Raw genomic sequence first — 25938 nt, 5'->3', positions numbered from 1 at the left:
TAATTTAAATACAGATACTCTGTATTTCTTGTATTATGTTGAACAATACGATGCAGATGGTATTTTTTTAAACTGGATATATTTAGTTAGATTTTATTTTCCTGAGCTTAGGTCACTTAACCTTTACTGTCATTTCTTCATGTCTCTTTTTGGAAAAGACAACCACAACTCACAATCTTATAATAGAAACTTTACAAACTGCAATGAGACGGACCTTTTTAATATAATATTAAAACTGACATGTATTTGTATATGTTTGCCAAACATTGACTTATGTTTGATGTATCATGGCTATACAATATTAGATGTGTTCTGGGTTTCTTGCTTGAATAGTGCATGGGTTGCTGTTGCCCAGGTCTTTCAAAGCCCTGTTGGTTTTGTTTACTTCATTCATCCGTGTATGTTAATATTTGATATATTGTGTAATAATAACTGTGTAATGTGCTGCCAAATCATGAGAACTGTACATAGTAAGACATTGTAAAGGTTAGATCTGTAGTCTATTGTCAAACTGAACCAGATATATTGGATAGACTACCCCATAACATACAGGCATAGTTTGACTTTGACAGGCCATTTAGAACAGGAGAGAAAGCTTGGTAAAACTTTCTAGCTCCCCTGAATACCAAAAGAATAACCCGTTATGTAAGCACAGCCTGTGTACACACTTCACCTGCTGTGTGTACACAGTCAGAGGATGACCAGTCCTCCATGTTTACCTTGATACTGTGCAGTTGCTTACTGACCTAAGCACATGTTTACATCATGTTTCAGAGCTGAAATCATCTTGATCAGGAAATGACATTAGTTGTCCTTGCTGTAGGCTAGTAACAACTGATGTTTTTACATTGCGTTTGGGTTGCCCGAGTTTACTTCAAGCCAAAGACCACATTACGTTCTTCAAGTAATTTATGAGCAGAAAATAAGTAAGCAGTAAAAAAAATTTTAACTTTCGAATATGTCTGTTAAACTATCAATTAAATTCTAGTTTTGGCTTCTACTGTGCAATACATGACAAAAATAGTAGTAGTAGATTATATTAGACTCAATGAAAGATCTGGGGAACAATGTTTTGACCAAAAAATTCCAATGATTTGCGTCAAGCCACTAAAGGTTTACATGTTGTACAGTACAGTGTATCGGAGTCAGTGGATTGACTAGACCCACAGGTTGACTAGGTGACTGCTATGCTGTAAATAGGCTAAACAATTATTACCACTTAAAACTGCTTGCTTGAAACATGCTAATTAAACTTTCCTGTCGTCTTCATTTTTTTCTTTTTTTTTTCTTTTACTAATTACCTCTGTACATGTTGTTTGTATATTGTTAGAGAACACGTCTCGGAGTATCTTTAACTTACACTACTGCTACCTTTATGTTAATTTTCTTTTCCTAATGTCTTCTAAAATGAGAAAATACTGTAAATAAATGGAAGATGTGACTCATTCAACACCTAACTTCTCCCGCTGCTTATTGCTTCATTTCTTCTGTTCTTTCTATAGCACTGTTATAACACTCTCTCTGTCACTCCAACTTAACACTCCCCCTGTCACTACAACTAACTGCATTAACCTGAACTGGCAATGCACTTATGAGTCAACCACTTACGTCTAGGGTTAAGATATAACAACATACCACACATTTTCAGAGATGAGAAAACCTGTCCTTCTACATTCAACTCAGTATGGATTCAAAAAAAATGTATATGATCAGTTTGCCCCATATATATATATTTTTTTTACACTTGTTTCAGCGCTTTATGAAATGTTTTCAATTTGTTTGATAAATCGGTTCTCAACCGTTTATTTGAAAGGCCTGTGAATTGGCCCCTGTAGTTGGTGTGCTGCTCATTTGCCCATTGATCATAAAATACCAAATAATCATAGATACACACAGCCATAGACTGGAATGTTCTTCTTCCCTCCTTTTTTAAATTAGTCTAGCTGAGAATTTCTCGGGGTAGAAAGGAGTTTGACTGGCGGTCGCCATGGTCACCAGAAAAGTAAAGCTTGAGAATTTGGTAATAAATTGGGTGAAGCCTAGAGTCATGGTGACTAGACTGTGGTTTTGTTCCTCTGCTGATGTGTTATCTAGAATCGAGTGTCTGTCATTTTTTAAATCTTTTTTTCAGGTTTTGAACAATCGATTTCATGTTTCTTCACACAAATTCCACATTATTTTATGGCAGGCCTACTGTTATTTACCAGATCAATTCAAATGAAATTCTTGTTGATAATGCTGTTACATTCCTATCCCTTTTCAGGAGACACTACTTACCTCGACATCTTCCGAGAGTTTTCTCACATGGCCTCCCACAACCCAGAGAAGCTGAAGCGGAGGAGTGTACATTTCAGACACTCCTTCAGGTAGCCCACGGATGGATGAGATGTCTGGGAGGTCGTACTTGAAGAGTGCAATAGTCACTTTCCTTACATCACTACAGATTTGAATAGTGTGTCTACCCACCTCATATTCAGAACCTGACTTTAGGAATCCTCTCAGATCCCCAACTCGTAAATGTTCTTCACAAATGAGAACCACTATTGCATTCTTTCAAATTGCCGTACTACAGGTACTATCTCTACTAATAATACCAATACTGACTAACACTAAATTACTCCACTCATCTTAATGGTGAAACCACTTCTGTCAACATGCACCTACAGTATATGGGAGATGCTTAGAAATGTTGCCTCAAAAACATAGGCCTACAGGTATGGGCGACGATATCAAGAATGATTGCCACTGTTAAAAACATCTGTGAATTCTTAGATGCTGTTCATGACATGTATTACTTCTTTGACAAAAGATATTGATGCTTTCAGCAATTGGGAAGCATATTTTGTTGGAGAATGCTGTATGTTACAAATGTGTGATGCATATTCTGTCATCAAATCAGTCATTTGTTTTAGTAACTTTTTGTAATGTAGCCTGTACTTGCTTTATGAGGATTTGCTGGACTTGTCCTCTCCTATTAGCTGTAAGACATTATTTTTAAGCGTTGTTGTTAAATGTTAACTTTAGATAAATCCAAGCACTAAACAATTTCTTATCCTGTGTTCTAGATAGATATCAGGAGTTGTTGAGAATTATGATAATTCTTCTTCTTTGTGTGCTCAGAACAGCTTGATTATTTTGTTCAATGAACCAGACTCACTATAGAAGGAATAACAGCATATTATTTACATTACAAAATGTTTAGTTTTTTTGTGTGTAATGCATTCCCTTGGTCCATTTATTTCTTTCGAACTTGAATTAAGCAGCAATGTCTCTACACTATAGCATATAGGCTTTCTGTCACGTTCCTGACCTATTTATGTTAGTTTTTGTGTGTTAGTTGGTCAGGACGTGAGGTTGGGTGGGCATTCTATGTTATCTGTTTCTATGTTGGTTTTGGTTTGCCTGGTATGGCTCTTGATTAGAGGCAGGTGGTTTGCGTTTGTCTCTAATTAAGAGTCATATTTAGGTAGGGCATTCACACTGTTTGTTTGTGGGTGGTTGTCTCCTGTGATGTCTTCGTCGTTGTCGATGTGTTTCACTTACGGGACTGTTTGGCTGTTCGTGTGTTTCGATGTAACGTTCCTGTCCGTGAGTTTACGTTTGTTATGTGAGTTTATGTTCAGGTTCCGTTCTACGTCGTTTGTTATTTTGTAAGTTTTGAAAGTGTTTGTTTTCGTTGTCATCGGTGTTCGTTATAAAATAAAGATGGCATATTTCCCAGACTCCGCATTTTGGTCAGAAGATCCTTCTCTCCTCACCTCATCTGAGGATGAGGAAAGCGACAGCTATGACACTTTCAGCTCACTTAGGATGAATGGATAGGGTTGTTTCCTTTGGATACCACCAGTTCTTTGAAATGTGTTGTAATGTCAGTATTATTTTTCAAATAAGTTTTGTTTTTATCCTGGAACTATGTGGAAGGTGATATTTGATTTCGACTATGCTGGTATAGTCTTAATATTTTGTTAAAATGTAATGTAGAATGTCTTTATATTCATATCACTATGCATTTCAATGCAGATATTGTATATAAACGCTGTAGAGGCAAAATGCTAATATATCTCAAAGGAATGTCATTTTGTCTTGAATATTATTATTATTATTATTTTTTTAAAGAAAGTCTCTTAAAACTGACAAGTGTTCACAGCGGTTCCTTGCCTGACTAACTACAACAATTACACAAGACTGATGTGTCCATATTTCTGAAACAAATTACATTTAATATAATTTAAACTAAAATAACAATTGGCTGGCAGCCCTCTGAGGATGACTTGAGTTTAAGAGTCAGGAGGCGTCATAAAAGGGCAGTTTGAGATACTGATACCAGTGCTTGAGTTGTCGGGGTAGGAGCTGGAAGACGTTCTCAGTGAGGAACATCAGAGCATCTTGCATGGCTGGTTGGAGAAGCTGATTCGATGGCAGAGAGAGAACAAGGAGACAAAATTTCTCCTATAAACAATAACAGGGTTATTTTTTCACTAATGGTCAGGCTTACACAAATAATCCACAAACAAACTCTAATACACTGATACAAGTGTTCAAAAATGAAATTTGCCATGAATCTATTCACTTCCAGAGAATTTGGAATGATTACCTTTGAGTAGGGCAACTTCTTGTGAGAGAAGTTGTGGAATTGGCCGATCTTCTGCAGGATGGTCCTGTACTCAAAGTCCCTGTCATCGGACAGTTCTGAGACATCGCTCTTCAGGATTTTGTACCTAAGAAAACATTTTAAAAGTAAACTAAAATACAACCAATGTCAACATTTACTGTATTTCCCATGAACAAGTGACATAGTAGGCTACTGTACATGTTGGTAACATAGAACTGAAACTCGCCAAAATAAAAGTGCAGATTTTGGTTCCCTGAGCTCATGTTTTAGTGAGGAGAGCAGCATAGGTAGACTTGTCTCCTTCCTTGAGGTCATCAATGCATCCAGGGGAGTCTTCATTCTCTCTTCTCTGTGTCTGAACAAAACAAATGAAACATACCGTACATTTTATATACTTATACTTATATACTGTACATTTTTTCACTTGCATTTATGTTTTGATCAAACCATTTATTTATTTGAGAGGAAAAGTCTAACATTACACAGGCCTATATTGGAATCATTACAACCACCTACATTTTCTTCTCAAACATGTCTGTCTACATCTGATTGTTCATAGATCTCTGGATTTCGATGAACTTTGTTCTGACACGTTCCAGCATATCATGTCTGTTCTTTGGTCTGAAAAAAATATGTCAAGATTGAATATCTATATTCTACTCTCATGTTTCATTAATGTCTTAAACACTGGCCACTGATACTCACTTCTGAGGATCCTTCTCATATGTGGTTGTGGAAAGTAAATAGTCAATATCAGTATTTCAATCTGACTTTCAGACCCAAGTAAACCATTATATGCCGTTTATACTGAAGTGTCATTATATAGTCCTTATATATTTGTTATACTGCAAATCAAAATGACTGTGTACTAACTGTTCTCATCCAAGAGCAGGTTCAGCCAAGGAGGTAGGTCCCCAGTTTCATTCTCTACCTCCTTTAGACCTGCCTTCCTTCTGAGTCCTAACTGGACAGGCTTACAACTGCAATGTGTTAAGGTGGAATTGACCATTAAACTTTAGTTAGCAAATACATAATTAGGGGTGGCAGGTAGCCTAGTGGTTAAGAGTATTGGGACAGTAACCGAAAGGTTGCTGGTGTGAATCCCTGAGCCGACTACGTAAAACCATCTGCCGATGTGCCCTTGAGCAAGGCACTTAACCCTATTTGCTCTGGGTAAGAGCGTCTGCAAAATGAAATATGGATTTTAACCAATGTACTGTATGTGTTACATTTCTTACCCAGCAAACTTAGGGGAGGGTGATTTTGGCTCTGAAAAACAAAAACAAAAACCATTAAAAACAATGATAGTACCGGTATTCCCATGAAAATCTGTGGACAATTTTACTGCCTTGGTGATTGATGAATGACTCCCACAAGTCTGGGTTGATGTTCATGTCCTCAGGTGAAAATGGAATCAGACACCTGACAACATAGAATCACATCTGAAATATTAAAATTAAAAATGGCTTTTATTTGAATGCAGTTAAATCAAGCAGGTTACCATAAACTAGCTATTTAAGTTTTGTAATCAATGGGTATTGTAAGAGGTGATATAAATGGATTTAGTTTGGTTACCTCAAGAGTTCTTCAAAAGAACATTGGTTTCATCTGTGTCTTTCATGATGATGTTCACATACCCACTTGCAAGAGGCAACTTGGTGAGAAATACACAACTTTACTGTACAATTGTGTCATTTATTACAACAATGAATGAACACTAAATGTCACCCACAAATAAAGCAAATCTCACCAGTGTTTTCAGGTCTCTATTCCTCATGTTGGTTAAGCCACAAAGTATCTTGTCGATCCACTGAAGCTTCTCTATTATGTGCTCGTCCCTCCTGAATTTTATCCTTCTGTATAAAACGTAAAATATGATATTGACGGCCCTGAAGGACGGTTATAACATAGCCATTTTTTTTTTATTATTATTATTTTTTTTATCCCCTTTTCTCCCCAATTTTCGTGGTATCCAATCGCTAGTAATTACTATCGTGTCTCATCGCTACAACTCCCGTACGGGCTCGGGAGAGACGAAGGTCGAAAGCCATGCGTCCTCCGAGGCACAACCCAACCAAGCCGCACTGCTTCTTTTAACACAGCGCGCCTCCAACCCGGAAGCCAGCCGCACCAATGTGTCGGAGGAAACACCGTGCACCTGGCCCCCTTGGTTAGCACGCACTGCGCCCAGCCCGCCACAGGAGTCGCTGGAGCGCAATGAGACAAGGAAATCCTTACCGGCCAAACCCTCCCTAACCCGGACGACGCTAGCCCAATTGTGCGTCGCCCCACGAACCCAGAGACTCTGGTGGCGCAGTTAGCACTGCGATGCAGTGCCCTAGACCACTGCGCCACCCGAATAACATAGCCATTTAAGAAAGTGTTGGTGCAATAACAAATTGGATTTGTTAAAAATCATTTACACACTTTAATATTTCCTCTTCTGCTGGAGCATGCTGCTTTATTGACATGGTGCATTCTATATCTTTATCAGCAACAGGGGGAATGAAGGGAAGAACATAGTTGTCAACACAAACAGTTGCAGTTGCTACTTTCTCCACTTGTAAAGGGACAGATATATTCCAAATGTTAGCATAGGCCTACCTGCAGCAATCTTGTCATTAGTAGATCTGGGTGAGGTGTTCTTTGGTAGGGGTGGAAGTCTATCCTATTAAATACAATAAATACAGAAACGTGATGTTACATTAAAACTGTTCCAAGCTTTTAACAGAGCTCAGAGATTGATCATTAATTCCTATTGTGTAGGTAGCTAAAATACCTGGTCCCTCAAGCAAATTACCAAGGGACGGCCTGTGTTCAAAGCTTGTCTCATGGAGGACATCTCTTTAACTTCTACTTGGTCACAATCCCGGATCCGGGAGCACCCCTATCAGTAAAAAAGCTGACTAGCATAGCCTAGCATAGCGTCACAAGTAAATACTAGCATCTAAATATCATTAAATCACAAGTCCAAGACACCAGATGAAAGATACACATTTTGTGAATCCAACCATCATTTCTGATTTTTAAAATGTTTTACAGGGAAGACACAATATGTATTTCTATTAGCTAACCACGATAGCAAAAGACAACTTTTTTTCCCCACCATTTTTTTCCTGCATAGGTAGCTAACACAATTTCGACCAAATAAAGATATAAATAGTCACTAACCAAGAAACAACTTCATCAGATGACAGTCTGATAACATATTTATTGTATAGCATATGTTTTGTTAGAAAAATGTGCATGTTTCAGGTATAAATCATAGTTTTACATTGCAGCCACCATCACAACTCTCACCAAAGCAACTAGAATAACTACAGAGACCAACGTGAATTACCTAAATACTCATCATAAAACATTTATGAAAAATACACAGCGTACAGCAAATGAAAGACAACGATCTTGTGAATCCAGCCAATATTTCAGATTTTTTAAGTGTTTACAGCGAAAACACAATATAGCATTATATTAGCTTACTACAATAGCCAACCACACAACAGCATTGATTCAAGCCAACAATAGCGATAACGAATAAACCAGCAAAAGATATACATTTTTTCACTAACCTTCTCAAACTTCTTCAGATGACAGTCCTATAACATCATATTACACAATACATATAGAGTTTGTTCGAAAATTTGCATATTTAGCGGCACAAATCGTGGTTATACAATGAGAATAGTAGCCAAGCTGCCAACAAAATGTCGGGAGAAATCTTGGGAGAGGCACCTAATCTAATCAGTAACTAATCATAAACTTGACTAAAAAATACAGGTTGGACAGCAAATGAAAGATACATTAGTTCTTAATGCAACCGCTGTGTTAGATTTTTAAAATTAACGTTACTACGACATACAGCGTGCGTTAAAGCGAGACCGCACCGAAATTAATGGCGGAATAGTAGTTTTACATTTTTCAACAGAACAACGAATTAACATCATAAATACTTCTTACTTTTTGATGAGCTCCCATCAGAATCTTGGGCAAGTTGTCCTTTGTCCAGAGGAATCGTTGCTCGGTTGTAGATTGTCGCCTTCAACTTTGGAATTAGCAGTAAACATTAGCCATGTGGCGAAGACGTGTCCAACTCACTATAACCCAGCACTAACAAATATCCGAAAATCGCAATATACTGATATAAACTGATATAACTTGGTTTAAAATAACAACATGATGTCTTTAACACCTATATCGAATAAAATCAGAGCCGGATATATCTAATGCCTATAACGGGAGCTTTCCAGAATGCCATCCTGAGGTCTGTCTTGCGTCATGGCGAATGTTGAAAAGACTGCACCCCACGTTCCAAGACCATTTATATGGCCTCAGATCTGCCTAGCAACTCCATTCCAATTCTCACTATTTGCTGACATCTAGGGGAAGGCGTATGCAGTGCATCTCGACCAATATAAGACATGCAAATTAATAAACTGACCCCAGAACAGCCTGCCTGATTTCAGATTTCTCACTTCCTCACAGGAAGTTTGCTCCAACTTGAGTTCTGTTTTACTCACATATATAATTCAAACGGGTTTAGAAACTAGAGAGTGTTTTCTATCCAATAGTAATAATAATATGAATATTGTACGAGCAAGGATTGAGTACGAGGCAGTTTAATTTGGGAACGAAATTTTTACAAAGTGAAAACAGCACCCCCTATTGAGAAAATGTTTTAAGGTACTGTTTCAGATGTAAAAACCCATTTTCAGTTTGTGCGGCCATGAAGGGTAGAGATCTGACATGGTCCTCCTCTAAAAGAAATGTAACCAAATCTATTAGCCATATCTGGCTATGCTTTAAAAAAAAATCTGAATCAGTTCAGTGGATAAATAGAAAGTCATACAAACAGTAGGATACTCTTAACAGTGAAGGCAAGTAGAAATCATTAGACTGTGTTTTTAGAGGGCTAACGTATCCCTTTAAATTTGCTAGCTAACTAACTACGTCACAGATTGTGTTATGCTAACCTGGCTAGCTAGCGTGTTAATTTTATGATGGTTTCACATAACTTCTCTGAAGCAACTGAAATTAACATACTTTTACATTATTGTTGAAGTTGCTTAAACGTTGGTTGCTTAAACGTTGGTTAACGTTTCTTACCTTTGCTGTGGTGTGCTTTGTTATTTATATTATGGCTAATGCTAAATCTTCTCGTCATCTCCAAAGCCACCATCTGAGCATGCGCGCGGCACAAACGAGATAAGAAAGACAGTACAGTATGAAGATATCACACTTGTAAGCGATTTCATGGCGACGTTGGCTAGCTAAACCACATATAGTGTTAGTTATAAAAAATGTTTGGCTAAACTCATTCTGGGGCGACAGGTAGCCTAGTGGTTAGAGCGTTGGACTAGTAACCTAGTAAGCTTGCAAGATCGAAACCCTGAACAAGACAGTTCCACTGTTCCTAGGCCGTCGTTGAAAATAAGAATTTGTTCTTAACTGATTTGTCTACTAAAATAAAAATACATTCTTAGAAACGAAACACGTAATCGGATCTAACGGTCGTCTCGCGCAGAACGGCGCATGTGCAGATCGTCAAATCAAAGGCACTTTTTCGATAAAGTTGTTTTTGACGAAAATGAAAACGTGTCCGTTTGTCATTTCCACGAGGTTGGCATTGTATTGAATCTAGGTTGTGCCTTTTAGATTTCGAGAAAATTAATAACTAAGGAAGAATTCTCTCATTGACTTCTCCAACCCCTGCTTGGTCTGTTTCGCAAGCGTTCACGAAATTCTCACGATGTGAGAAGTACCACTCTGTGGCAGTACCATGGGTTCTATTTCCTCGTTCCTCCTTGTCAAATATTTCATTTGGTCTCTTAAAAATTGTAGCTACCACAAACACCAAGCAGAGGTGGTGATGTTTCTGCTGATATTTTCAATGATTGTTTCTGTTTAGTCTAAAATGTAATCCTGAGATTATTTTTAGGAGACTACAATTTATAACGCGCTTGTTTCCAATCCTTACGGTAATGCTGAAGCGCTTCTGGTGCTTAGGTACACGGTTGATTTGTTATGGATTGATGGATGGGATGGGTCTATCCTGCTGGTTTTGCAGTCAGTTTGATATTTTCTAGGGACCTCTAAATTATGCGATGTCGTGTGATATCCTCGTGTTGTTATTATGATGTCCCGGTTGATGTTTTGAGATCTCGAGGGGAGATCTGCATGAAGTTCGCATTAGCTGGAATCTTAGCTAGTATCTGCCTGCAACTAGCTAGTTATGAGGCCTGCTGTTTTGGGAAATCGATTGGACCCGCAGGACTAAAACAAACACAGGTGACGTTTACCTATGCAATATATGTTATTTTCCAGTTGTTGACAAACAGTTTTCCATAAGCGTCCTTAGCCTAGCTAGTTGCTTTGGTCCGCATAACACACAGCCTGGGCCCGTAGATAGCAGAACACTTTGATGAAACACTAACGTTAGCTAACGTTTGAGTTGTAATGCTGCTAAAATTATTTGAACTGTTTGATCTATTACAACAATGTAAGATAGCTAGTTAACACCAGCTGTCAGTTTATGATGATAGAGAGGTAGCCAGCTTCCAGTAATCTCTTTGCCTCCCATTTTGTGTAGACATGGCTTCCCAACTCCAGGTTTTCTCCTCTCCCTCAGTCTCCTCCAGCGCATACACCCGCACCAAGAAATTGAAGGTAGAGAACAGTGTGTGGGATGTGAGCGGCCAGGTGGGAGACAACAACTACACTTACTACCAGCAGCAGGGCCCCATCCAGGGAAATGGAAACACATCCTCCCCCTCTGCATCAAGTTTCAACCCAGCATACAACTCCTCCAACTCCAACCAGGGGTATCCATCAATGGGGGGAGGCTCCCGGGAGCAGACAGTCGTACGGGCGGCAGACAGCACAGGCAGTGCCCGGGGACCCTCTTCCTCCTCCTCTACCAGTCACCATGTCAAGGATGCTGCATCCTCCTCCCAGCCAGGGGACCTATACCACAAGCAGTACAGTAACAGCCTGAAGAGGAAAAGTGAGGAGGTGGACAGCAGTGACAGTGTTCAGATCCTGGAGGAGCTCTCTGCCCCTGTGCTCTCCAACCGCCCCGCTCCTGGTGGGGGGACCACCACAGCCCAGTCAATAGCACATTCCACCTCCACCACTAAGAGTAGTAACTCCCACAGTGAGGGAGACTACCAGCTAGTGCAGCATGAGATCCTGTGTTCTTTGTCTAACAGTTATGAGGTGCTGGAATTCCTAGGGAGAGGTACATTTGGCCAGGTGGCTAAATGCTGGAAGCGTGGCACCAATGAAATCGTGGCCATCAAGATATTGAAGAATCATCCTTCATATGCCCGGCAAGGTCAAATTGAGGTTAGTGTCACTAAGCAGAAGTGACTTTCTTGTAAGCTTTAACCAGATAAATTAGTCTCTGGTCAGAGCTTCAATTAAATTTGAAAATTGTAGAGGTACCATAAATGTGTACATTTTGTAGAAGTTTGGGAAGGAGGTGATAATAAAATAGTTTAACATATCTACAGTGCCTTCAGAAAGTATCCACACCCCTTGACTTTCTCCACATTTTGTTGTTACAGCCTGAATTTAAATTTGATTTAATTTAGATGTTGTGTCACTGGCCTACACACAATACCCCATAATGTCAAAGTGGAATTATGTTTTCTGAAATGTTTACAAATTAATAAAAAATGAAAAGCTGAAATGTCTTGGGTCAATAAGTATTCAGCCCCTTTGTTATGGCAAGCCTAAATATGTTCAGGAGTAAACTTTTGCTTAACAAGTAAGTTGCATGGACTTTCTGTGTGCAATAATAGTGTTTAACATGATTTTTTTAATGACTACCTCATCTCTATACCCCACGCATACAATTATCTGTAGGATCCCTTAGTCGAGCAGTGAATTTCAAACACAGATTCAACCACAAAGACCAGGGAGGATTTTCAATGCCTACCTATTGGTAGATAGCTTTTTTTTCTTTCTTTTTTTAAAACCAGACATTGAATATCCCTTAACATTGTGAAGTTTTTCATTACACTTTGGATGGTGTATCAATATACCCAGTCACTACAAACATACAGGTGTCCTTCCTAACTCAGTTGCCGGAGAGGAAGGAAACTGAGGATGGATCAACATTGTAGTTACTCCATAATCCTAACTTAAATTACATATTGAAAAGAAGGAAGCCTGTGCAGAATACAAATATTGCAAAACATGCATCCTGTTCACAATAAGGCACTAAATTAAAACTGCTAACTTTATGTCCTGAATACAAAGTGTTATGTTTGGGGCAAACACAGCACATAAATGAGTACCGCTCTTCATATTTTCAAGCATGGTGGTGGCTGCATCATGTTATGGGTATGCTTGTCATCGCATGGACTAGGGAGTTTTTTTTAGGACAAAAATAAATGGAATGGAACTAAGCAAAATCAAAGTCCAAGGGGAAAACCTGGTTCAGTGTGCTTTCCAACAGACACTGGGAGACAAATTCACATTTCAGCAGGACAATAACTTAAAACACAAGGCCAAATATACACTGGAGTGTATGACATTGACAATGACATTGAATGATCCTGAGTGGCCGAGTTACAGTTTTGACTTAAATCAGCTTGAAAATCTATGGCAAGACTTGAAAATGGCTATCTAGCAATGATCAACAACCAACTTGACAGAGCTTGAAGAATGTATAAAGAATAATGTGCACATATTGTACAATCCAGGTGTGCAAAGCTCTTAAAAACATACCCAGAAAGACTCACAGCAGTAAACGGTGACAGGGATGTGAATACTTATGTAAATGTGATATTTCTGTATTTAATTTTCAATACATTTTCGAAAATGTGAAAAAACATGTTTGACTTTGTCATTATGGGTTGTTGTGTGTAGATGGTTGAGAGAAAAAAATATATTTAATCCGTTTTGAATTCAGGCTGTAACACAACAAAATGTGGAATGAATACTTTATGAAGGCTCTGTATCTGCCATTGTCCTGCAGGTGAGTATCCTGGGCAGACTGAGCACAGAGAACGCAGACGAGTTCAACTTTGTGCGTTCCTACGAGTGTTTCCAACACAAGAACCACACTTGTCTCGTGTTTGAGATGTTGGAGCAGAATCTCTATGACTTTCTGAAGCACAGCAAGTTCAGCCCGCTGCTGCTCAAGTCCATCCGGCCTGTGCTGCAGCAGGTACGATACAGTACAATTAATTGTCTTGAACACTTTTTTTAGTACTGCACAATACTACTATATGCAAAACAACACAATACACTGTACATATTGCACGTTACCCATATCATACACATATTGTACAGCCACATACATATATATATATTGTTTTTACATTGCCACGTATGTCATCAGGTGGCCACGGCCCTGTTGAAGCTGAAGAGCCTGGGTCTAATCCATGCTGACCTGAAGCCTGAGAACATCATGCTGGTGGATCCTCTCAGACAACCCTACAGGGTGAAGGTCATCGACTTCGGCTCCGCCAGCCACGTTTCTAAGGCAGTGTGTTCCACCTACCTACAGTCACGCTACTACCGGTGAGTGCCAGTCAGGGTTGGGGTCAATTTCATTTAGATTCAGTAAATTCAGGAAGTAAACTGAATATTCCAATAAGTAAAATCGGCATTGGAATTTCAATTTACTTATTGAATTGACTGAATACAAATTTAATTGAGCCCAACCCTGGTGCATGCGTCATTTTGTGACACAAGAGTCTCAGCAGCCATGGATGTATTGCAGGCTCAATATTATGTACTCATGTTATCAACATGTTCAATGGTTTACAGTTGAAGTCAGAAGTTTACATACACTTTGGTTGGAGTCGTTGTTCAACCACTCCACAAATTTCTTGTTAACAAACTAGTTTTGGCAAGTCGATTAAGACATCTACTTTGTCCATGAAACAAGTAATTTTTCCAACAATTGTTTACAGACAGATTATTTCATTTATAATCCACTGTATCATAATTCCAGTGGGTCAGAAGTTTACATACACTAAGTTGACTGTGCCTTTCAACAACTTTGAAAAACCCAGAAAATTATGTCATGGCTTTAGAAGCCTGTGATAGGCTAATTGACATCATTTGAGTCCATTGGAGGTGTACCTGTAGATGTATTTCAAGGCCTACCTTCAAACTCAGTGCCTCTTTGCTAGACATCATGGGAAAATCAAAATAAATCAGCTAAGACCTCAGAAAATAAATTGTAGACCTCCACAAGTCTGCTTCATCCATGGGAGCAATTTCCAAACGCCTGAAGGTACCACGTTTATCTGTACAAACAATAGTATGCAAGTATAAACACCATGGGACCACACAGCTGTCATACCGCTCAGGAAGGAGACGCGTTCTGTCTCATAGAGATTAACGTACTTTGGTGCGAAAAGTGCAAATCAATCCCAGAACAACAGCAAAGGACCTTGTGAAGATGCTGGAGGAACCAGGTACAAAAGTATCTATATCCACAGTTAAATGAGTCCTTTATCGACATAACCTGAAAGGCCGCTCAGCAAGGAAGAAGCCACTGCTCCAAAACCGCCATAAAAAAGCCAGACTACGGTTTGAAACTGCACATATGGACAAAGATCATACTTTTTGGAGAAATGTTCTCTGGTCTGATGAAACAAAAATAGAACTGAAAATAGAACTGAAAACTGAAAAAATAGAACATAATGACCATCGCTATGTTTGGAGGAAAAAGGGGGTGGCTTGCAAGCCGAAGAACACCATCCCAACCGTGAAGCACGGGGGTGGCAGCATCATGTTGTGGGGGTGTTTTGCTGCAGGAGGGACTGGTGCACTTCACAAAATAGATGGCATCATGAGGAAAGGAAAATTATGTGGATATATTGAAGCAACATCTCAAGACATCAGTCAGGAAGTTAAAGCTTGGTCGCAAATGGGTCTTCCAAATGGACAATGACCCCAAGCATACTTCCAAAGTTGTGGCAAAATGGCTTAAGGACAACAAAGTCAAGGTATTGGAGTGGCCATCACAAAGCCCTGACCTCAATCCTATAGAACATTTGTGGGCAGAACTGAAAAAGCGTGTGGCGAGCAAGGAGGCCTACAGTACAAACCTGACTCAGTTACACCAGCTCTGTCAAGAGGAATGGGCCAAAATTCACCCAACTTATTGTGGGAAGCTTGTGGAAGGCTACCCGAAAGGTTTGACCCAAGTTAAACAATTTAAAGGCAATGCTACCAAATACTAATTGAGTGTATGTAAACTTCTGACCCACTGGGAATGTGAAAGAAATAAAAGCTGGAAGAAATAATTCTCTCTGCTAATATTCTGACATTTAACATTCTTAAAATAAAGTGGTGATCCTAACTGACCTAAGGCAGGGCATTTTTACTAGGATTAAATGTCAGGAATTGTGAAAAACTGAGTATAAATGTATTTGGCTAAGGTGTATGTAACCTTCCGACTTCAACTATATGTGTCGTTGCAGGGCGCCAGAGATCATCCTGGGCCTTCCCTTCTGTGAAGCTATAGATATGTGGTCTCTGGGCTGCGTCATTGCTGAACTGTTCTTGGGTTGGCCTCTTTATCCTGGTGCCTCAGAGTATGATCAGGTCAGCACCACCTCTTCTACTTTTTGTGAGACACGACACTGTCATCCGTCATTGACATGTATTTGTTTCCTCCATTTTGTTGAAGTATCAGTCATACATGAAGTGGCTGGTTTCCCGGACCCAGATTAAGTGTAGTCCTGGACTTAAGTGTGTTCAGTGGAGATTCCCATTTGAAGTGTTTTCTAGTCCAACACTAGGCTTAATCGGTGTCTGGGAAACTGGCCCTAAGTCTGTTTGTGACCAACCTCTGATTAATACTGTTGCTGTTGCTTTTCTCTTGGCTTCATCAGATCCGGTACATCTCCCAGACCCAGGGCCTGCCTGCTGAATACCTCCTGAGTGAAGGCACCAAATCCAGTCGCTTCTTTAACAGAGGCCCTGACTCCAGCTACCCCCTATGGAGGCTCAAGGTACAGTAGGTAACATATTAGGAATCAGAATGTTGATAATTACATGTTTATAACTATGTTTCAAGTTTTTCAAGTTTTAAGTTTTTTTAGTTGTATGTACAGGATATACATGGTATATATCTTCAAACGAAATGCTTACTTGCAGGTTCCTTCTCAACAATGCAACAACAATAAGAAATAATACAAGATAAGAATACGAACATAAAGTAAATGGCTCAGTAGAATAGATTTTTTTTTTTTGCATAAGTAAAATACAGGAAGGCACATTTAAGGTACAATATTTACACATGTTTTAGAGAAAGGGGAGATTGAAGGGCTGGTGTTTAAATTGTTCAGTATTAGCAATAGTGGATAAGAGTATTGTAGCGGCAATTGTGATGTGTGGGTGCATATTGATGAAATATCTTGTTCACTGATGTATATTGTACAGTACATTTTAATATTATTTATAAATTTTTTTACGTTTTCTTTTTGTCTGTAGACTCCTTCAGAGCACGAGGCGGAGCTGGGGATAAAGTCAAAGGAGGCTCGGAAATACATCTTCAACTGTCTGGATGATATGATGCAGGTGAGGGTGACTAGGTCGACATTCATTCTATAAATCCACTCTTGTCATTAATCCATTACTATTTTGTATTAGGCTTACAAATTGGTATGTTTCATATCTCCAATTTATTTGATCTCTTCAGCATAGACTTGGATGAGTAAAGATGCAATATACAACTGTCATTCGGATTGAAAGCAAGTCTAATTAGCTGTATATCTGTTCTATGCACTATTTCTATGCTTCCCATTCTTAAGTTTTGTTTTTTGCATCTTTTACTTTCGGATTTGTGCACCAGCTTCAAATAGCTGAAAACAATATTTTTGGTTATGGAAAATATATTTCACAGCGTTTAAAAAATAAAATAAAAATAATAATGATTAAAGACGGTACAATGATTCTCTACACTCTGCTTGCTTGTTTTGTCACATAAAACTGAAATTAGGCTAATTTTAGCAACCAGGAAATGGTGGAGCGATTTCTGCATAGTGTATCTATAAATGTTTACATTTTAGTCATTTAGCAGACTTTCTATACGTTGTGGCAGGTGAACATGACTAGTCTGGCGGGGACTGACATCCAGGCAGAGAAGGCGGACCGGAGAGAGTTTATTGACCTGCTGAAGAAGATGCTAACGCTGGACGCAGACAAACGCATCACCCCCATGAAGACCCTCAACCACACCTTCGTAACCATGACCCACCTGCTGCACTTCCCTCACAGCTCACAGTAAGTAGAGGATGGTCAGGTCTATCGTATTGTGGCATTTATGTCAAATTAAATGTAATATAATTTTTGGGACCAAAGAGCTATTACACACGATAGCCCAGGAATAAGACAGCTTGGCAAATCTCCTTGTTTTTCTCTCGAGATAAAATGTGTCATCAAATCAAATCAAATGTATTTATGAAGCCCTTTTTACATCAGCAGTTGTCACAAAGTGCTTATATAGAAAGCCAGCCTAAAACCCCAAACAGCAAGCAATGCAGATGTAGAAGCACGGTGGTTAGGAAAAACTCCCCAGAAAGACAGGAACCGAGGACAAAACCTAGAGAGGAACCAGGCTCTGAGGTGTGGCCAGTCCTCTTCTGGCTGTGCCACGTGGATATTATAAGAGTACAGAGTACCTTGCTCCTTTAGATTCACATATGCCTTGATATTTCTTATTTTTCAGTGTGAAGTCGTGCTTCCAGAACATGGACATTTGCAAGCGAAGGGTCAGCCCTTTTGAGAGTGGAAAGAATCTGTTTTCTAGCAGCAACACCCCCAGTGCAGCTACAAACCTCACTGTTACATTTAGCAGCCAGCTCAACCAGCACAACCAGGTGAGAACTGTTGTGGAAATTTTTACACAGGGACACTAAAAGTCAATCTTAAATTAATCATTATTGTCAGCGCGCTGGAGGTTCCAACAAACGTAATGCTTCATAGTGAACGTCTGTCTGTCAGAAGCTCAGACATGTTATATTTGCATGATTTAGCATAACTAATTAATCATGACTGTTTTGTTTCATTCATGTGACCGACCAATACTGGGTCATGCATGTGACAGACCAATACCTCACTTCTTCTAAGCTGAGACCTTGAAACTGAGATATCTTTCGTCCTCAAAACAAGGTCTGAGTGTACTGCCAAATTGCAGCTACTGATAGTGAGGATTCGTTGTCAGTCACTTGCATGAACACAGAAATTGGTTTAGAGAACAGCACATGAATAGAACACAGAAATTACTTATAAGAAAAACACATTTTCATCACAGAACTAAGGATCTTTTCCCCCTTAAGCTAAAATCTTTTATCATCAGACTTATTCAGCATGTCCTAGCATGAACATTTTACAGCATGTAAAGTGTGAAAGTAAAATGTGGTGAATGGTATTTCATGTTATCCACACCATGTCAGATGGCGTCAACCGGTGGCCAGTCCCTGTCCCTGAGCAGCAACGTCCCTCTGCTGAACTACCAGTCGGGGCTGTATCAGCAGGCTACTATCAACATCCCCGGTCTCCACCAGCAAAGTGTCCCTCTGCAGACCAGACCCACCCAGCTGTGTGGCCAGGCAGAGCCTTTCCAGCAGACTCTCATAGTCTGCCCACCCACCATCCAGGGTGAGAACAGATGGGGCAGGGTTATAATGTTATAAGTATAGTTTGTTTGCCTCTCTTGCTGAACTCGAATGAAGACCAAATTCATGTCGCAGCTAAGTACATAGGTTGTAATGTGGGAGACCGCTTTCAGTAATACATGTTGTGTAGCCTTATGTGATGTAATAACACAAGAGGATCTGAACTTCATAATGTTGTCCAATTGTCCCTAGTTAGATGTAATGTCTGCAGTTTGCATCTGTAGAGCTGTATGCATGACATCGTAACTAATCTACTGCTTTCCTTTCTTCTTAGGCCTCCAGTCATCCGGTAAACACTCTGGGTTCCCAGTGAGGATGGATAACTCTGTTCCCATGGTGCCCCAGAACCAGTCCACTCAGCCTCTGCATCTCCAGCCTGGAATGCTCACACAGGTACAGCAAGACTGAGTGCTGCATGACTACCCACCACAGCTTGACTCCATGTGTGTCCATTGAAATCCTATGAATAACCAGAGTAGTATTGACAGGATTCATCACACCAAGGTGTTTAGCCTCCTTAACATCCTGTCCTTTCTTTGGGAATCAGTCTCAGACTGATTGGTGAAGGGATGTGGAGATCGGATTGACCTTCCCCGTCCAGTTATCTAACCCCTACATCCCTCCCTCAAACCTCCTCCCCACCAGCAATCCTGCAATCCATTGATGGTAGCCACCCTGCACGCCCCTGTGGCAGGAATGGCCCCTCTGTATTCACTGCCCCTGGGCTGTGGGGCTGGAAGGCCTGGCCTACTGGAACAGAGCCCCACCATGCTGGTAAAGCACCATCACTGCTACCCCGTTGCCCCTTTCTCCTCCGACACATGTCAGGGGTGGGCAGAGCATGGGACGCATGTACTGCTGCTAACTCTGGTCTGTGCTTATGCTTGTAGCATCTCATCTTTCCTTTTCTCTTCCCCTTCCAAAAAGAGAGCTTTTGCATTATGATACAGAGACAGCTGAAGTTTCTGGAAGTCTTGCTGAAATGTAAATAGATTCAACCAAATGTAAATTTGCACTTCATCACTTCAACCTTTGGAATCCCTGTTTATTCAAAATATCAATGTCGTTTCTTTGGTCCTGGAATCGTGCAGCAGACATTAGAAATACCATCTTAGAATGCTGCCCCTTGATTGTCTGTCATGCTTCTCTTAACAGATTACTCTGAGTTTCAGGTTTTAAACCACCTTCTCAGTTCCACAGAACTCTGTCTTCCAGGGCATGTCTGCTTGGCTTGAGAGATTGAACAGTTTTTTCTTCTGCCAGTTGGAGTGCCGGTTTAATGGTGTTTTAATTTCAAACATATTTCCCTCAGCAGTAATTATTGAGGTTTTCTCTATTCGGGTCATGCTTTGGAAGTCCGGGGAACAGAGAACAATCATAGGATGTTTTTCTTTCCCCTCTGAATTTGAGCTTGACTCAGTGGGGGCATGCTGGATGCCTATAGCTTTCCATGTATGACAGGAGCAGACACTGAATCATGTCCGTCTGCAAACTGCATGTGCTTGTCATGCCTCTTCCCAGTGGTTCTTTTAGAATCCACACCCAACCTGTAATGGTCTGACTCATACTCACATGTAGCACAGCATTTTTCTATTTCCCTTAAAACAGACTGTTCAACTTGCTTTCATTGATCTCAGTATTAGTTGTTTTCGAGAGCAAACCTAGAATAAATCACTTTGTTTGTTTTTGTCTGTGTGTGTGTACAGCAGGGCTGGCCAGCAGGTACCCAGCAGATCCTCATCCCCTCCACGTGGCAGCAGATGCCAGGAATGTCCCTCCAAAACCCCAGCCAAACCCAGACTCTGGTCCCTGACTCCCCCATGGGAGCCCCCCTCTCTGGGGGAGACAGCTCAGGACAACAGGCCTCACACTGGAGGTGAGTACTGCAGTGCTGTCCCTCTGGGCACTAAGGCCATATCATTGTCCAAAGAGCAGAATGTTAGAGGAATCAGAGGAAGCCCTAATTTGATATTTTCTGACATTATTTTGTATCTAGGTTACAGTATGTGGAGACGTTAGATGGTTCAGATAATATTGTGTTGTACTGATTCAAATATGCTAGGGAAGCTAACTACAAGTTGTTGTCATGCCAGGGGTCGTCATGGCAGTCATTACCATGGCATCAAACAGCAGGACCATACACTGGGGCGTCATGCACCTGCGGCCCAGTTCCAAGCAAGATCTCAGCAGTGGAAGAGGTCTAAGGCTCGACATGCCGACAGTAGGGCCAGGTAATTTTCAACCCAATGGCCAGGTCCCAAAATACACACTTTATTCATACTCTTGTATACTGTATGGTTCTCTTCCTCATCAGGTATGTGATTTCTATGAATCAGTGAGAGCTTTATGATTGATGACTTTCAGATCAAAGCAAACTTTTTTAAAGCACATTGAAACATCTCAATATACTTTCCTGTTAAAATGCCATTTGTCCCTCTGCAGGCCTGTGTCGTCGCTGCAGACAGCCGCCCCTATGGTCCACAACACACCACTGCCTGCCTTGAGTGGTGATCCAATTGTCATCTCTGATACTCCCAGCCCTGCTGTCAGCATTATCACTATCCATAGTGACACAGAGGACGAGGATGACGGAAAGTTCCCTGCTGCCAGGTAAGGTCCCATCCTGTGTATTCTCATGTATCCACCTAATGTGTGAATGAATGAGAGACAATGGAGATACGCTGCTGTTTTGTTAAGTAGCTGAAACCAGCACCGTGGATGACCCTGGCTTTAGTCTCAATCTCTCGGGTGCGTGTGTCTGTGTGTCTCAAGGGGTTGGGTTGAAAGCAAAAGAGGAATTTTTGTGTTCTGAAAAGAAAACGATAAAGTTTTCTTCCTCTTTTCTGTCACAGCTCTGGTGCTAACCAGCGGGCCAACGTGATTAGCTGTGTGACAGTCCACGACTCGCATGACTCTGACTCGTCCACCAGCAGTCCCCTGAGCCCCAAGGGCCTGGCCAACAACTCCTCCTCGTCCCAGACCTCCCACTCCTTCTCCAAGTCTCTAGCCATCATCCTGCCCTTAGTGAAGACCCAGTCTGGGGAGAGCAGAGTACAAAAAACAGGTTGGCATGGTAACACACCTCCAGTCTAGTGTTCTCCCTACTATTGTATAGGTGGGGCTGCCCACCTTAGTTTTGTTGCCTTTCACCTTAAATAATTTGGTTTTATTGATTTTCAGATCAACCTGCTAATGTCTCTGGTAAATCCAAGAAGGGGACAGCTCAGCAATCCAGCAGGGCAGGAAGGACCTCCATTTCTGATCGCAACCAGAGTGCCACAACTAGCAGATCCCAACCACTCAACCTGAGTCAGGTAAGGGTATATGGTTGATCTCAATGGTCATGTCTTAGGGTTTTTATTTAAAATGTTGTTATCTAGAATGTGAATGAAGGTATATAAGGTATGTATGAGGTGGCAGGTAGCCTAGTGGTTAGAGCGTTGGGCCAGTAACCAAAAGGATGCTAAATCGAATCCCCGAGCTGACAAGGTAAAAATCTGTCGTTCTGCCCCTGAACAAGGCAGTTAACCCACTGTTCCTAGGCCGTCATTGAAAATAAGAATTTGTTCTTAACTGACTTGCCTAGTTAAATAAAGATTAAATGGAAAAAGAAAAAAAAATTACATGTAAAATGTGAATAAAGTGATATAAATTGTAGCCAATGTTTTCCTCTCCAGGTACAGCAGTCTGTGATGTCATCGTCACAAGACAGAACAGGAGGCAACAACAGCTCCTTGCCCCGTCAGACCACTTACCCTCCTCCCATCTCCTCCAACTCCTCTTATCGCCTGCACGAGGCTGCCTCCATCTTCATCTCTACCCCGAACCTGTACGCCTACCCTGCCTCTGCTGCCCTGGCCTCTGTCTCCCAGGCCGTGGACCAGCTCCATGCCGGCGGCTCTTCTCGACATGCCCGGCCCAATGGGCCCTACTCCTCCCTGGGGCTCCTACATTCCCAGGGACAGTACCACCACCAGCAGCAGCTGGCGGCCCAGCCTTACCTCGTTCCCCGATCCAGCGCGGCAGCCTACCAGCTCAGCCAAAGAAAGCTCAGTCAGTACCCCTACCTGTGAAGAATAGAAGCTGCCTGAGACAGAACCATAGAAATATAATCTGTGGACAGATCAGCTCTCTAGCCCAGCGGAAGACCAAATGGAGACCAAGATTAGTATAGCACTGGGACAATGATATGTCATGTTTTTTTAAATGTGCAATTTATTAAGACCTTGTTTAAAATTTTAATAGCTTTGTTGGCAATTTCCTGATTTCAGAGACGGTTTTATCGTGGTAAATATTAGTTTTTTCCCTTTCCCCTTTTTTCCCGTTACTTAAATTAGGCACACTTATGTTAACAAAAAGTATTTAGACATTTCTTCTATGTAAAGCCAGTATTACGTTTTTGAATATCTTTTTTTTTAGAATAATAAGCTTATTATAGCCTACCTGTCAAAAGCACTAACCATTTGTGTCCTTCATGTCATTATGACAATTTATTTCCATTGTTATTTTCATCATGTACTTCTGCTAATCAAATTGTATAATATAATGTACCTTTTATTAATTTGCTTTTATCATATTTTTGTGTGTCTATACATTGCAAATTACCCTGAACAGAGTTTGTCTTTGTTATAAATGTTTTGTGTTTATGTTTGTTAAAAAATACAGATGAAATTTATTGACAAAATGTCACCTTATCTGAAACTTCTGACATTGCCGTTTGCCAACATGAATCTTTTGTGTTTTTCTCCAGCCTGTCACCAAGGCGCTTGTCAAAGGCCCTTGACCTCGAAAGTGCTGCTCACATATTCCACACATCACATTAATAATCTCATCACCACTTTAAGCCTATTGATAGGCTCCTGTCAACCTTGAATTAATTTGGTGAATTGTGTTGAATCTGATGGTGATTCATGAGTATATAAATAGATGTTGGATATAGAGTTGATGGTTTTGGTGACATGATGGTCGTTCATACAATCATACTATTATTAATGTGAAGTGCTACATAGAACAGACAATACACCTTATTCATCATATAGGCAATAAAATGTTTTTTAAGATGTATATTGTGGTACTGTATTTTTGCAAAAGATCAATAATGCTTTTTGTTAATAAGCTAAATATAACAGAATATATACTTTCATACAAAACAGATCTATAGAATGAAGTGGATACTTCTATTTGTGTTTGGTTGGCCCTGGCTGATCCGGCTTGCTCACCTCCTCCCAAATGGCGATCAGATCGGCTAGGAATATCTGGATCTGTCAAACAAGAACTGTTCCAGACACATTAGTTATCATTTGTTGTCCTAGTCCAGTTGAAATGCCCTCTGGCTACCAGACATGTCTAATTACAGAGTTGATGAGTGAACAATATAGAGCAGGTATTGCCAACGGGTATGCTGAATAAAAATGTGATTCACATTTTTTTATAAAAAAAACAAACAAATATATATATTTATATATATAATTTTTTTTTCTTAAAAGAATATACATTTCTTCACATTTTCAAACAGTCCATTTATATTTTCCAATGGGGCTATACATTTGGGTGGGGTTTTTTTCTCGCCTGAGTAGCCTCGTTTCACTGCCAAAAATAAAATTGAACCATCTAGTGTTCAGCGAAATAACAACACAATGTTAAATACAGGTAAACACAATGTCAAATACAGGTAGCCGGGGGGCTCAAGATGGCGGCATGACAGGGTGTAACATTTCTAGCTGAGGAACAATTTTAGGGTTTTCTCAGTTTATAATTTTAGGTTGCTGTTGCAATTTCTTTCTCACAAATAAATATGTCTAGCCATACAATGTAGCTATTTGTAATACTTTTGTAATTAATCAAACCATTGAAATATATTTTTGACGATTTCCAACGAACAAGCGAACGTTAGTGTCTTGTTTTGCACGCTTTGTACAAAATAATAAAATGCAGTACTACAGGATATTTCTTAACGTAGTTCTTTATTAGCTAGCTATAACTGGCATGTTAACGTATCGCCAACCAGGATCAAACTGACCATCACCTAACCATTTGGGTGGTCTTAACCAATCATAGCACAGCATGATATGGCGGTAAAATGCATCCAATTACAATTCAGTATGTTTACACATATGAATATTACAGTTAGCTATCGAAAGTTTCAGCCTGTTTAGTTAAATTAGCTAGCTAACGTCTTCATAGCTAGTAGCATTGAGCCAGGACATGACCAAACTGTTGCTGGGATAATGGATGTTGAAACTTCCAAGGAGAAAAGAGGCATTGCTGAAACTCATATGCTTGCAGTGTAAAAAAGGGGGGTGAATGTGAGTCATACCCGAATACCCCAACCAAGGAGCAACTTCCAAAGAAGCTGAGAAGTGAACCATCACTGAGCCAGCTACAGGACAACATCTTCCGCCTCCTCACGGCTAAAATCAAAGAGAGCGCAGATGACATGGATTTGGTGAGAAAGAACACTATCAGCATCGTTAATCTGAAGAAAGCGATTGATTTCAATGCTGAGGAAGTAAGAACTCTAAATCAGCAGAACGAATGAAAATCCAAAAGAAATCTCTCATCATGTTGCCCAGTTTTATCAGAATCGGTAAACATCAACCCATTCAAATTCCAATATGGATCTTTTCTTAGACAATGTAGCAAACATTGTTAAGAAGATAGATAATGATTTCAGGGATTTTT

At 40.2% G+C, this 25938-nt stretch overlaps 2 protein-coding genes and 1 long non-coding RNA gene across 17 annotated transcripts in view; 2 read left to right on the top strand and 1 right to left on the bottom strand.

Moving 5' to 3' along the window:
- Positions 1 to 4076, top strand: part of LOC129829788 (arf-GAP with coiled-coil, ANK repeat and PH domain-containing protein 3-like) — a 102151-nt gene extending 98075 nt beyond the window's left edge. The window contains exon 24 of the mRNA XM_055891710.1: positions 2264 to 4076. Within this exon, the coding sequence (XP_055747685.1) occupies positions 2264 to 2370 (107 nt within the window). The 3' untranslated portion in view covers positions 2371 to 4076. The remainder of the gene's footprint in view (positions 1 to 2263) is intronic.
- Positions 4077 to 4193: 117 nt separating this feature from the next.
- On the bottom strand, positions 4194 to 9806 carry LOC129829789 (uncharacterized). 9 transcript variants are annotated; one of them, XR_008755451.1, is made up of 10 exons: positions 8570 to 9230; positions 7217 to 7280; positions 7040 to 7097; positions 6363 to 6468; positions 6188 to 6266; positions 5987 to 6034; positions 5851 to 5881; positions 5129 to 5233; positions 4595 to 4967; positions 4194 to 4449 (listed from the first exon to the last, which is right to left on the bottom strand). It is a non-coding gene; the product is annotated as an uncharacterized LOC129829789 (long non-coding RNA). The 9 variants fall into 9 exon arrangements; XR_008755446.1 differs by adding an exon at positions 9716 to 9806 and having other exon boundaries at positions 5129 to 6034; positions 8570 to 8654; XR_008755445.1 differs by having other exon boundaries at positions 5851 to 6034.
- On the top strand, positions 9398 to 24321 carry LOC129829786 (homeodomain-interacting protein kinase 1-like). Of its 7 annotated transcripts, none has more exons than XM_055891704.1 (18): positions 9398 to 9486; positions 11199 to 11953; positions 13593 to 13784; positions 13959 to 14140; positions 16057 to 16180; positions 16471 to 16590; positions 17072 to 17158; positions 17682 to 17863; positions 18309 to 18459; positions 19036 to 19240; positions 19532 to 19650; positions 19903 to 20031; positions 20964 to 21133; positions 21351 to 21488; positions 21700 to 21867; positions 22110 to 22330; positions 22438 to 22571; positions 22935 to 24321. In XM_055891704.1, exons 2-18 carry the CDS (start codon positions 11201 to 11203, stop codon positions 23328 to 23330), a joined length of 3471 nt encoding a protein of 1156 aa, XP_055747679.1. In that variant the 5' UTR covers positions 9398 to 9486; positions 11199 to 11200; the 3' UTR covers positions 23331 to 24321. The 7 variants fall into 7 exon arrangements, with proteins under 7 accessions (XP_055747679.1, XP_055747680.1, XP_055747681.1 ...); XM_055891705.1 differs by lacking the exon at positions 9398 to 9486 and adding an exon at positions 10552 to 10897 and having other exon boundaries at positions 20967 to 21133; XM_055891706.1 differs by lacking the exon at positions 9398 to 9486 and adding an exon at positions 10552 to 10897 and having other exon boundaries at positions 22110 to 22321.
- The last annotated feature ends 1617 nt before the right edge of the window (positions 24322 to 25938 follow it).

The sequence above is a fragment of the Salvelinus fontinalis genome, chromosome 31 (assembly GCF_029448725.1).
Source record: "Salvelinus fontinalis isolate EN_2023a chromosome 31, ASM2944872v1, whole genome shotgun sequence".
Classification (NCBI taxonomy): Eukaryota; Metazoa; Chordata; class Actinopteri; order Salmoniformes; family Salmonidae; genus Salvelinus; species Salvelinus fontinalis.
The sequence above is the reverse complement of the archived record's forward strand: the minus strand, read 5'-3'. Positions and strand labels throughout refer to the sequence as shown.

Excerpts from the sequence above, each read along its gene's own strand:
- LOC129829786 (XM_055891704.1), top strand. The coding sequence starts at position 11,201 with ATGGCTTCCCAACTCCAGGTTTTCTCCTCTCCCTCAGTCTCCTCCAGC. Across the intron at positions 16,591-17,071 it reads ACCCCCTATGGAGGCTCAAG|ACTCCTTCAGAGCACGAGGC; the intron begins GTACAGTAGGTA and ends TTTTGTCTGTAG. Across the intron at positions 19,241-19,531 it reads CTGCCCACCCACCATCCAGG|GCCTCCAGTCATCCGGTAAA; the intron begins GTGAGAACAGAT and ends CTTTCTTCTTAG.